Source organism: Hyperoodon ampullatus (assembly GCF_949752795.1).
Source record: "Hyperoodon ampullatus genome assembly, chromosome: 9".
Taxonomy (NCBI): Eukaryota; Metazoa; Chordata; class Mammalia; order Artiodactyla; family Ziphiidae; genus Hyperoodon; species Hyperoodon ampullatus.
Window position 1 is genome coordinate 57,617,738 of NC_136922.1, and position 14,047 is coordinate 57,631,784.

At 35.7% G+C, this 14,047-nt stretch overlaps 1 protein-coding gene across 2 annotated transcripts in view; it reads left to right on the forward strand.

Moving 5' to 3' along the window:
- PALS2 (protein associated with LIN7 2, MAGUK p55 family member) overlaps positions 1 to 14,047 on the forward strand; it is a gene marked incomplete at its 5' end in the record, with an annotated part of 49,273 nt that overhangs the window by 13,865 nt on the left and 21,361 nt on the right. For both annotated transcript variants that reach the window (XM_079711395.1, XM_079711394.1), the window contains 3 exons: positions 1,650 to 1,802; positions 5,728 to 5,880; positions 6,911 to 7,138. In XM_079711395.1, the coding sequence (XP_079567521.1) occupies positions 1,650 to 1,802; positions 5,728 to 5,880; positions 6,911 to 7,138 (534 nt within the window). The remainder of the gene's footprint in view (positions 1 to 1,649; positions 1,803 to 5,727; positions 5,881 to 6,910; positions 7,139 to 14,047) is intronic.

Genomic DNA, 14,047 nt, shown 5'->3' on the forward strand with positions numbered 1-14,047 from the left:
CTCTAGTCTTCTTAATTTTTTTCTTATCTAAATCTAATACAAACTCATTCCTCTGTCTAAATTACATTTGAGGGCTTCCCTGGTGGCGCAATGGTTGAGAGTCTGCCTGCCGATGCAGGGGTCACGGGTTTGTGCCCTGGTCCGGGAAGATCCCACATGCTGCAGAGCGGCTGGGCCCGTGAACCATGGCCGCGGAGCCTGCGCGTCCGGAGCCTGTGCTCTGCAACGGGAGAGGCCGCAGCAGTGAGAGGCCCGCGTACCGCAAAATAAATAAATAAATAAATAACATTTGGTCTTTTGACATTTTGCTTTGTTTTATAACAGTTATAATTTCTTCTGTATCAGTTTATTTTCGTATGACTTAAAATTTCTTTTTCAGAGGTGTTTCTTTAAAATGTTGCTAATGTATAGCCCCTCTCTTCTACTTAAACTTATTTCAATCTTGTGAATTACCTGGAAAAATATATTTAAATGTAAAAATGCATTTTTAAAATTAGAAAGTGTATCATTTAGAAGATGACATACAAAAACCAAGATTGTTAGATGGCTCATTAACAATTTTACATTGATACATGTGAAATGATATTTTTGTTTAAATATAATTTAAAAATAAAAAAAATTAGAAGATGTGTTCGAACTCTGAAGGATCCACTCTGTATGGTAGAAATAACATCTAAAGTATTATAGGGATAAGTTAAAGTTTGATACTGTTGCCGCTTGAAATTTGGATTTTTCGTCACTTACTGAATAGAATCTTAAAATGTTAAGTGTGGGATTTGTCATCTTGCATGTTTTCATTTATAAACTAAATCTTTATAGTTATGTTCTACCTGTCTTCAAAATCGGACAGCAACCATTTATCAGAAAAACAACACTTAAAAGATAGAGACTGCTTAGTGTTCATTCTAAGTCTGAATTTAAAACTCTGCTTTACTCCCACTATTAAAGGATAATTAGGACTACGTATTTCCTGTGACAGTATGATTCATGGTTCATTTTCTGTGGAAAAGGTTGTGAGATTAAAAAAAACAGATCAGCATAAGATATGGAGACATAAGGAGATCATTCCCCTAATGAGATCATATGGCCCTTCAAGGCTCAGTTCAAGAGTTGCCTTTCCTGAATTGCCTTTTTCTGCTGAATTTTCAAAATTGGAAAATGGTAGCTTTAGCATTATCATTTGGGGTTCTCAAAATGATTTTCATTATTTTTTAATGACAATCCATATAACGATTACGTTCCTATTTTTTATTTTTATTATGCTTAATCATTTAATAAAGCATAAACAGTATCATTTAGAGTTTGAGTCTGGACTAGAAAGTCATTAGGAAATTCTGTCAAGTAGGAAATATAATACATTTTTAAAATTATCATTGGCCTATTCAATTTTTTCATGGTTTAGTTATAAAAATGAGTTTTCCATTACTTTTAGGGTAGGAATAGAGGCCAAGATTTATTATATTACATGATAACATTTACTCTGAAATCTATATATTACCTCTCATTGAAAGATTTGGTTGCAATGAATCAAACCTTCAAGTAATATCTTTTAAAACTTTCTTTATAAAAAGGAAACAAATCAAGAAGAAAACCGCGGTCTGGAGCAAAACAGTGTGTATTATTATTTTAATATACTGTTGTCTTTTCAGGCTCACGAGAGGCTAGAAGATTCAAAACTAGAAGCTGTCAGTGATAATAACTTGGAATTAGTCAACGAAATTCTTGAAGATATCACTCCTCTAATAAATGTGGATGAAAATGTGGCAGAACTGGTTGGTATACTCAAAGAGCCTCACTTCCAGGTAAACTTTCCCTATTGCTCTTCTTTCCAAGTCCCCTATATTCCCAAAATATTCTCCTTTAGTAGTTAAGTTTCAGTTTAAGATGATGTTTTTTTAAAGATTATTTAGGGCCATATTTTGCAAATTACAACTTAGATATTTTAATATCCCTTTCTGCTGGGACTACGTAAACAGACACACATACTATACAGATGTATAGGGTCTGTCACAGAAATACATCAGAATGGATTTTTCTTTGTGTAATTAAAAAACAACAACAACAGCCCTGCTTCACCATCACACCACATGCTGGGGACGTTTTTCTCCCTGTGATAGTGCATTTTTCTTCCTCACTACCACTGTTTCCCAGCCCTCCTTGTGACCAGCTGTATACATTTTCAGTATTGCTTCTAAGACTGGGGTGCAGTTGATGACCTTGGAACTAAAGAGAGCTGTATGATGATAGAAACTATGACATAGCATACTTTCCATAGGTAAAAAAAATAAAAATAAATGCAATTTAAGCATTTGTCTATGTAGGTGAAGAGTTAATCAGTTTACCAAAGAAGAATCAGTTTCAGAAGAAAAGGAGGTCGAGGAGACTTCTTATAAACCTGTAATTCAGACAGTATGGTATTGGGGCAGTATTAGAAAAATAGAAACCCCAGAAATACATCCACAGACAAATGGCAACTTGATTTATGACCGAGATACTACATTTTAGTGGAGAAAGAATGGACTGTTCAATAAATGGTCCTGGGATAAAGTGTCACCTGCTTGCCATTGCACATCTTAGCATTAAAAATCAAATGGCAACACCCCTTTGCTTTTTCTCAGAGACTTTCTGTGACTCTCTAACAGTGTTACTGCAAAAATTATGTACATTTATAGTGAGATGGTTCCTATGTAAATCTGTATCTTAGGTACAAAAAATACAAACACATGTCAAAGACACCTTTGTGAAGAGGCCAGTTAGTTGAGGCCTTATAAGGCATACTAAGTTATTTGGACTTTATCCTGAGGACATTGGGAAACTTTGGCTTGGGATTGCGGCGGTGGGTGGGTGGTGGTGGTTATTAAACAGGGAGAGGTCAGATTGTGGAGCCAGATGGTTTTGTACCAAGGCAAGAAGTTGTGACGGCAGTACAGATAGTGGGAAATGTGAGGATTTTCAAGTTCTAAGCAGCAAAATCAATAGGGCTTAGTGAGTGGTTACATGTGACAGCTGCAGAAGAGAAATGTGGGAAGTTGATAAGGACAGGATTTCTGACAGACAATTGATGGCATCCACTCTAGGAGAACTGTTTTGGACATGTTAATGTTAAGATAACTGGCCATATTAAGTTTGCAATACCTTAGAAGCATCTGGTAGAGTTTTCAAGCACGCTATATTTTTTATATGAGTATATAAAATTTAATGCATAAATTTATATAAAGTTTAATAAATACGTAAAATTATGAAATGGCAACAAGTAAAAATTAAGACATTGCATTTCTACTACCCAATCCACTACTGTACTACCATAGTGCATATTCCTCCATACTTTTTCTAGGCATAAATGTACATACATATTTTTTTCCTTTACTGATTGTGCTCATTTTGCACAAGCTATTTTGTAACTTACCCTTTTTTTCAGTTGTTGATTTCCACTTTTTTATTTCAGTGGACCTCTGTCTCATGTAGTACACATTCTATATTCACACATCTCCATTTCCCCCACAATATGCTTTATAGCTGCTTTGTGCATATGAGTTTTCAACCTAGGTCCATGTGTGGCATCTGGGTGGACCATCCCTTTTTCCCTTGATTATGATGTTGACCCATGGAAGAGACCAGGCCATTTTCCTGCAGAATCTACTCCCTGGATTTATCTGATTGCTTTCCTGCTGTGTTGTTTAGTTATCCCTTCTATTTCTTATAAACAGAAGTTTTACCTAAAAGATGATTCAAATTAATTATTTGGAACTAGAATGCATCTTAAGTAAGGTGATACAACATAAATTAATCTACATCAGACAACGTATAATACCTGGTTGGTCCATCACTCTTGATGCTGAGATTAGTCCTTGATTAAGAGCAATGACAGCCTGATCCTACCCTTGAAAGCCTTTCCACTAGGAAGTAAGAAGTAATCTAGTATGTTATTATTCTAGCATTATACAAATGCTGTTTCCTTTTCACCATTTACCTACTGACAAACATAAATTAATAATCCTTGCCTGAATCAATATTTTCATTAGAGGTTGCAAAATGACATTTTTCAAATTCTCTCATTCTATATTTATTAGCTGGTGTTCTTATATAAAGTAGAGCTTTTCCTCATCAACTGAGCTGTTTAGTTAACCTGTAATGCATTTCCTACTGAAAAGTTAGGGAAATGCTAGATTCTTTTCTTTACCAACTTTCAAAGTAAAGAATTGTTTAAAATAGCAATCTCAAATGGTAACAAAGGAGGTTTTTTCAGTCCTGTTTTTTAAATAGCATTGTGGACTTAATGGAGTTTTCATTAATTCAGTATGTTTCAATCCTCTACAATCCTTAGTTTTGTTTTGTTTTGATTTGTCAAATTATCATGACTTTGACCAGTTGTGGGCAAATTTTTAGTATATGAATCTGAAGCTCATGAGATTTCTGGACCAAGGGAGTTCTCAGTATATAAGCAGTGGTTCAAGTCACAGGAGTAGATAATATTGCCTAAGAAGAGTATATATGGTAAAAACTAAGCAGCCCAGATTAGTGATTTGAGTAACTTCCAGCATTTATAGGAATAATACTTATATATGGATTTGTGAATATTTTTCTTCAGTCTCTTATACTATTTTCATGAAATGACCAAAAATTACCAATTAAACCCGTATACTGATTGCTTCTGTTCTGAACCTGTTGACATTTTCCCCCTTTTATTTTGATCTTTTTTTTGTTTGAATTTGCACTCCCACCATTCAAAAAAATTTTTTTAATTTAGGTTTAAGCTGAGTATACACAATTACAGTATAAATGAAAAATAAAAATAAATATAACCCCCCAAATTATAAGAAATTCCTGGAAAGCTAGATCAAAGTCATCCATGAAGATAGCACATATACAGTAAATGTAGGAGGTAAAAGTGTATTATATTCAGAACCATTACTGGCTCTTTTTCCCCCCCAAAAATGTAAATTTTATACCTTTATTAGTAATATAAAATTTCCTATCACTGATATAAGATACTAATTTTTATTCACTGGATATCTTTTTAAGATATCCAGACATTTTGTACATGTGAAAAATATGTGGTGTTGCTAACAACAGGCTTAGGATAAAATTTACGGTCCTTGCCATTTGAATTTGTATGATAACTAACAAATAGGAATTGATAAATATTGAGTGATGGTGATGACAGTGGTGGCAATGAAATTCATTGCCTCTATTGCAGCACACTTGGACATCTAGGTTCAGTTTCCATTAAACATAAGACTTTAAAAAAAAGTCACAAAACTCTATCAGTCTCTTCAGATCTTTTAAAACAAGGAATACAGGGCTTCCCTGGTGGTGCAGTGGTTGAGAGTCCACCTGCCGATGCAGGGGACATGGGTTCGTGCCCCGGTCCAGGAGGATCCCACATGCCGCGGAGCGGCTGGGACCGTGAGCCACGGCTGCTGAGCCTGCACGTCCGGAGCCTGTGCTCCGCAACGGGAGAGGCCACAACAGTGAGAGGCCTGCGTACTGCAAAAAAAAACAAAAACAAAAAAAAAACAAGGAATACAGTATTTTTTGATAATAAGTAAAATGATACATGCTTATGTGTCGTAAAAAGATTCTGTGCTTGATTTAACTCATATTTGGGAATTTAATAATTGTGCCTTGGAAATTTTTAGTACTCTACTGGGATAATGAACTAAGTTATATTTTAATAACTTATTCCATCTGTAATTAATAACCACAGGCTGTTTTGAATCCTTCTAGTCACTCTTGGAGGCCCATGATATTGTGGCATCAAAGTGTTACGAGTCACCTCCATCAAGCCCAGAAATGAATAATTCTTCTATCAATAATCAGTTATTACCAGTAGATGCCATTCGTATTCTTGGTATTCACAAAAGAGCTGGGGAACCACTGGTGAGTTGATAAGTCAGTGCCCTCTTAAATCTGAAATCTGACATACTTGTGGCTGAGTCACTACTCTATCTCATTTTTTTTCTCTTTCATAATTTGTGTCATGAAAACTTTATTCATGTTTGTTTTATCAGTCTTTTTTGGCCTGTGTATAAAATACACAGCTGATGCTCCCTCAACTTGATTTAGCATGCAAAATTAAACCAAAATTAAAAGTTAAACTGAAATAGAGGTGAGAAGAAGTTTGCTGATGAGTAGCAAAAATTTCAAAAGATAACTATTTTTTTCCAATACCCTTTGAAGAAATAAACTCAGGTTGCTTACTATAGTATCAGAACACAGAAGAAGGTTGTTATGAAAAATTGAAGTTACTATACTATACTCCAATAAAAATTAATTAACAAAAATTGAAGACATTGGTAGGACTCTATAAGTAATGAAGTTTACAATTTCCTGCTAACATGCTCACCTCTGGGCTCTGACTATAAGAACAGTGAAGTGGAAAAATGAGAAAAGCCGGGAACAAGGCCATCAGAATGCACAAATACGTTTTCTTGCTCCTTCAAGCTTCCTTTTATCCTGTGGAATGCAACCTAAGATATGTTTCATTTTCAGAGTTACCCTTACCATGGAAGTCCTTTTTTAAGGGATGGTATATGTCAGCGGTCCCCAACCTTTTTGGCACCAGGGACCAGTTTTGTGGAAGACAGTGTTTCCATGGGGTTGGGGGTGATGGTTCAGGTGGTAATGGGAGCGATGGGGAGCAGCAGATGAAACTTTGCTCCCTCACCCGCCACTCACCTCCTGCTGAGCAGCCCGGTTCCTAACAGGCCATGGACCCCTGGTATATGTTGTCACAGTTGCACATGGTTTAATGAGATTAAAGTATTGAGTCAGGAGAGAACATGGGAAAAGTAGGAATGATTCACTTACCTACTTTTGGAATTATTTTATTATACATACATGTTCATGACTATTTAAGATTTCTTCTTAACAACCTAAAATCAATAATTCCATTCCTTATTTCCTTCAGGGTGTAACATTTAGGGTTGAAAATAATGATCTGGTAATTGCCCGAATCCTTCATGGAGGGATGATAGATCGACAGGGTCTGCTTCATGTGGGAGATATCATTAAAGAAGTCAATGGCCATGAGGTTGGAAACAATCCAAAGGAATTACAAGAATTACTGAAAAATATTAGTGGAAGTGTCACCCTGAAAATTTTACCAAGCTATAGAGATACCATTATTCCTCAACAGGTTAGTAATAAAGTTCTTGCTAATATTAAGAATGCTTTTATTTCTTTAATCACACTGTTGGGTAGAGCCACCAGTTGCTACTTTTTTGCTAAGGAGAAGAGAAGAGAAAAAACTATCTGGTTTAATTGTTCTAAAGTGCCTTATTTCATCATGGGTGAATTTTTGGATTTTTAAACAATATCATCTTACTATTCAAAAGGAATTAGGAAAGAAATCTCTTTGTGAACACCATGAACCCTAGCATTTCAGTAACCTACAGCTAGGTATGAGAAAAACCATAAAGCCTTTTAGTCATTAATCTAGCAAATGTTTTTGACACCTGTTATGTTCCAGGCTGTGTGAGAAAATAAGCATGTAGTCCTGATCACCTCTAGCTAAGTGTTCCTGTGATGGGCTAAATAGAGAATGAGTCCAGAGAGAGAGGATGGGTCCAAAATGAAAAGAATCTTGAACACCTGATTTGTATGCATTTGATCTACATTTTGTAACTAATTTTTAGGTAAAATAGATTATTAAGCAGAGGAATGTTTTAATGACAGTGATCATCTAACCTCATTATGTTGAGTGAATTTCAAAAAGGAGAGAGATGAGATCGTGTAGTCAGGAAGCAGATTTTTGAAGGTGTGGGGTAATTTGTGAAAGGCAACTCTAATGGAAGGCTGTGACAACTGCTTTGGTTCAGATACCTGTGCCACCACTTATTAGATTATTCTCTCTGTGCTTTGTTTTCTCATCTGTAGAGTTGGGATATTTCTTTTCTTAAAAGATTGTTGTAAGGATCAAATGAGTTAATTGACATTAAGCTCTCACAGCAGCACCTGGCACATCCTGAGTGCTCAGCAAGTAGCTGCTGCTATTGTTGTGATGCTGGCGATGAGGTGGTGGTGTTGTGATTGTAAAGAAGTGGTAAAGAAGGAAAAAGTAATAAAGTAATGGCAAAGGAACAGTTGACAATTATGGTAAGCATGTTGGAACTGAGGAGAGAGAGGGTTGTTGAATCTAGATACTGAAGACATAGGAAATATCAATGTTTTAGATGCCTTTAATTATTGAGGTTTATTTCATAAATTTATTATTTCATGTGTGAATAAAATTATAGGTCTTTTACATAAGGTACTGCCAGTATATTTTATTTTAATATTGATAATATAATTTAAAAGACTAGTGTTTATATTTCCATACAATTCTTTGAAATAAGGTGTGTTGAATACCTGCTTTATATTCTTTGGAGGATAAGAATAGTCAGTCATGAATTTTAGTATGTAAATTGGATTTCTGAAAATTCAGAAGCTTATAGTGAACTTTGGTTCAAATGAAGGGTAGAGACCTTGACTTCAAGGAAAAGAATCATGAAAGAACTGGTGTTAGAAAGTAGACATTTTAAATAACTAGTACCTCTCAGACTACCTTTTTTGCTCAGTTGACACCTGAGTAGATTGGAAAAGTAGAACTTAAGATTTATGTACTTATTTTTAAATTATATATTAGTTGTGATAGTTAGAAAGATTTTTTTTTTCCCCCTGTGGTTCACACTTCAGAATTCCTACCAGCTCACCATGGCTATGATGGACTTTTATGGGAAAAAGTAAGTTTTGTGATATTAGTAGCTAGGGCTTTGGCCCAAATTCCTTTGTAGGTTCTGCACCTCGTGAATTGTCTGAATGATGTGAAATGCAAGGGTATTTAGCCCTATCTTAGGCATACATTTTTGTCCATCCTGTGCCTTCTTAAATTCTGCTTTTTATTTAGCCTTCAGAACTGGGAGAGGGCATTGAAATGGGGAAGGAGAGGCCTTCCATCCAAGCCTGAGGCAGTCTCAGACCTATCTTACCATAAAAAAGAAGACTCTAACATGAAGCCTTCCAACAGGAGAGAGAAAACACAGCCAAACTGGGACATTTTTAAAGTGAGAGGGGGAATGATTACTAATTATGCTGGAATACAACTGTCCTGGGCACACTGTGGTCCTCTTACGAAGAGACACTAATGGGAATCAAGGGCTTTCAGCTTTTCCAACTCTGCCCCTCTTTCACTCACTGGAAGCTCCACCATGTAGTCCTGCTGGGCCTGTCTTAACTCGTTCTCTTATTGCCGTGAGAGCAGATGGAAGCCAGGAAGTCTCCATACCAGGGTGCTGTTTTTCAAAGCATGGTCAGTGGATCATCTTTATCAGTAACATTTGAGGTGCTTACTAAAAATCCAAAATCTTTCATGAGACCTAAGAATCTATATTTTTAATTTGAAGATCAGGATGGGTTAGAAGTTGCAGCTAATTCTGAAGTTCTCCAACTTACATGTATGTTGGGTTTCCAAAGGCTGTTTAAAATTCCATTTCTTTATTTAAGGCCAAATTGATGGGAATTCTCTTTGAGGCCATTATGACCCAGGTGCCAAAAATGTTATGAAAAGAAATTACAGTTTTATTTCACTCAAGAATATACATGTAAGAATTCTCAGTAATATATTAGCAAATGAAATTTAACAATATATAAAAAAGATACTACAACATGTCCAAGTTGGATTTATCCTATGTATGCTAGGATAGTTTCGTGTTAGAAAATCCATATATGTAACCAAACACATTAACAGATTAAAGGAGAAAAATATCAGTAGAGAATTTGATAAAATTCAATACTTATTTATGATTTTTTTAAAAAAAGATTACTAAATTAGGAACAGGAAAGAACCTCCTTAATCTTATTTTTTTTAATTAAAAAACCTAAAACATTCTCAATAGTTGACTGTTAGAAGCATTTCTCTTTAAAATCAGGAACTGGAGTCTAAGCTGGTCTGCCTGAGACTACTTGAGTGCCAACCCCAGGCCCCTGTGAAGCCCACTTTCCACCCTAAGATGAGAAAAACCCACCATAAACCAAGAGAACTTGCCAAACTTCAGGCATAATTGTGAGGATAAAAAGGAACCACCCTCAGATGATATATAGAGTAACAGATGATATTACAAATATCTGTTACCACAGATGATAAAAAATCTTCAGTTCTCCTTAAAGAAACTAGGAATAAACAGTATCTCTGACTTTTAAAGAGGTAAATATATTTGCAAACCAAGGAGTGATGATCCACCTTAACAGTCCTAACGCTCAGAGGTCTCTGGCAGCAAACACTTTTACCATTACCAGCCATGCTGAGACAAAGCCCTTGACCGAAAGGTCACCCCAATCTTAGACCAGCTTGATGTCAACAAGTTTTCAAGATCCTGGCATAAGCTGGATGGAAAAGCTCCACTTGCTATTGGGGAGGAGGGTGATCTTGTTCAGAATTTTGATGAGGCTTCCAACAGTGAAGCAAAGGGAATTGACCACTTCTTTAAAAAAAAAAAAAAAAAAACGAAACTTCAAGAATTTTGACTCCTAAAAAATTTTGTTTAGGATATAGTGAAATATCGAAACCTGTAATATTTTAAATTCTGAGGCTCTTGGACACTGCTGCTTTTAAAATTATTGTTTATACAGTTATTTATTTGCAGTTAATTAAGCCAAAGAAGCCAGAACATAAAGTTTTAAAACAAGGATTAATAAAGTCATTGCTTTGTTAAAAAAATTCAGAACTAGAGAAGGATATTCATTAGCGCCACTTATGTTCAACATTTTATGGAAAGTTCCATAAGTGCATGAAGAAAAAAATAAATTAATTATGGAAGCAAAAGACTTGGAAATGAGAAAATAAAATATTATTTTCAAATAGTAAGATTTTTTATTTGAAACCCCCCAAACTATAAATTATTAGAAATCATTTAGCAAGATACTTGAAAATAAGATTAATATACAAAAGTCAGTTGCATTTCTGTATGCCATAAGTAAACATCTAGACATTAACTAGGACATTTATAATAGAGTCAGAGAATGTCACATTTATGTCTAGGAATAAATCTGACAAAAATATTCAAGACCTCCATGCACAAAAAATTAGTAAGATCTAAGTAAACGGATATATCATGTTCATGGACAGGAAGACAATATTATGAAGATATCAGTTTTCCTTAAATTGACTTGTAGATTCAGTTAAATTCCAGTGAAAAGTTCAGTAAGTTTTTTCATGGTATTTGATAAGATGCATAGCCAAGACACTTTTGAGGCAGGAAAGCAGGAAGAAGGGGCTTATTATTAATGTGTAGGAATTAAGATAGGTGGTATTATTGGCTTAGGACTAGACAGAATGAACAATGGAAGAGAGAGTTCAGAAAGAGACCTACACACATACATTTCTTTGATATCTGACAGAGATGATATGTCTTTCAGTGAGAAAGACTATTCAATGAATGAAATTGATTATTCACGGGATAATATATGAAACTCTACATACACAAATCAAGTAAAAGGGGATAACATGATCAGTAAACATATGAAGAGATATTAAAAGTCACAATGTGAGATACCATTTTATAACATTCAGTTGGCAAAAAATGTAGCTGTGAATATAGAGTATTTCTTCTACATTGCTGGTGGCAGTGCAAATTGGTATAACCACGTTGGGAGGAAAAAGGTTTAGCATTATTAGGGTTGAATGTTTACATATACCAAGACACATAATTTCTTAGAGCAATATGTACAGCTAGAAACATGTTAACAAGCATGTCAGTTCCCCAAAAGAGTACATGCACAGAGCATGATACTATCTATTTTAAGTTTTAAATAACTATATATATATACTTTTACAGATTACATATAGGTTTAATAAAACTATACAAAAAGGAAAGCAAGGAGTTTGTGGACACAAGATTCAGGATGAGGGTTACCTTCATTGTTGGGAAGCGAGGGTGGTGGGATGGAATGGAATGTGGGCAGGAGGACCATGTAGGTTTCTAGCCTCTGCTTTGAGTGGCAAGCTCATGGCTTTTATTATATTGTTAAAACTAACAAAATAAAAAAATAAAAGCAGGCCTTGCATGAACTAATGACTCAAATGTAATGTAAATTAAGAATTATTAGTAGTATGATTTCAGAGCAGCCAGGTTAATAAATTTTTTTAAATGTATTTTTTTTAACTAACAGAAGCTTAAACTTGTGGCCCACATATGGTTATTTACCATACATAAGTGTGAACTTCCCCTGAAAGCTTTTTAAACCAAATATATAATCTAGTTTCCTTGCTGATCTCAAAATATGTTGTTTGTGTGTGTGCATTTGAATAGGCTGAGTTCATACATTGAAAATCTTTAGAAAAAGAACATTCTCCCTTAATTATCTGTTACTATTGTAGAGAACTTCTTAGCAACTCTGATCACTGCATTCACTACCTTGTCACTTACTCTGATGTGTAAACTCAGGTGGACCTGAAACTATGGTTTGAGACTGAGAGTGTGTACGCAGCACTTGTACCATGTTCAGTCAGCACATTCCCAAACGAATTACCAGCCTCCTTCTGATTTACGACAAAGGTCATGATTGGAGATGTTTCTCCAGCCTTTCATCCATTTGATGATTTTTCTTCTTCTGCTAATTATTATCCTTTGCATAGGCGCAGCATACTCCTGTGCAATATTTTATTTTGTCAGTACTTTGACTAGTTTTAGCTTTCCTTTTTAAAGGTACCTTTGAGGTAAAGTTTGTATAAATAGCATATACTTAAAGCATACAGTTAATAAATGTGGACATATCTATTATGTACCCATGAAACCCTCAACACAGTCGCGACAGTGACAGTATGTATCACCCCCAGAAGTTTTCTTGGGTCCGCTGTAATCCTCCCCGCCTGCTCCTTACCCCCAGCCCAACCTTCATGCCAGGCAAGTACTGCTCTGCTTTCTGTCACTATAAGTTAGCTTACATTTTCTATATTTTTATATAAATGGATTCGTACAACATGAATCCTTTGATTTTGCTTTTTTTAAAAATCTGACTTCTTTCACTCAGCATAATTATTTGGGGATTTATGCATGTTTTTATGTGTATCAGTAGTTGATTCCTTTTTATTAACAAGTAGTATTCTATTGCATCGCTGTACCACAGTTTGATTATCCACTAACTGGCTAATGAACATTTTTGTTGTTTCCAGTTTGGGGCTATTATAAATAAAGATGCTATGGACATTTACATGTAAGTCCCTCAGGTAAATTACCTAAGAGTTGAAGTACCGGGTCATTTGGTAGGTATATGTTGAACTTGTAAATGGCCATACTGTTTTCAAAAGTGGTTGTACTGGGCTTCCCTGGTGGCACAGTGGTTGAGAGTCCGCCTGCCGATGCAGGGGACACGGGTTCTTGCCCCGGTCCGGGAGGATCCCACATGCCGCAGAGCAGCTGGGCCCATTAGCCATGGCCGCTGAGCCTGCGCGTCTGGAGCCTGTGCTCCACAACGGGAGAGCCCACAACAGTGAGAGGCCCATGTACCGCCAAAAAAAAAAAAGTGGTTGTACTAATTGCATTCCCACCAGGACTATAGGAAAGTTGCAATTACTGTACATCTTCACCAGCATTTGGTGTGGTCAGTCTTTATAATTTTAGCCATTCTAATAGGTGTTCTGTGTACTGTAACCCCCTTGATCTCCCTGTCTCTCAGCTCATCTCCTCAACTTGGAGACCACCAGGCTCTACCTAGAGTCCCCCTTCCTGGGTTACAACCTGGAAACTTTTTCTGTGCAGTTAATTGGGGCAATTGTGTAGTTCATCTTGTTTATTTCCAGTTTTTAGGGATCACTGTCTTTGTTGTCTGATGTCTTGACAAACATTTCATATGTTTTGTCCAGTATTTTAGTTGTTTCAGTTTAGAGGGTGAGCCCTTGTTACTTCTCTTAGTCAGAAGTGGGAGTCATTTTATCTCTACTTTCATTACCATAAGAATTTAATTTTTGAATAGGTGAATCATTCCCGTGGTTCTAGAAGTCAAGAAATAGGAATATGTATTCAGCTGAAATCTCCCTCCTAATCTACTACCAGTCTAGTCCTCACTCCCT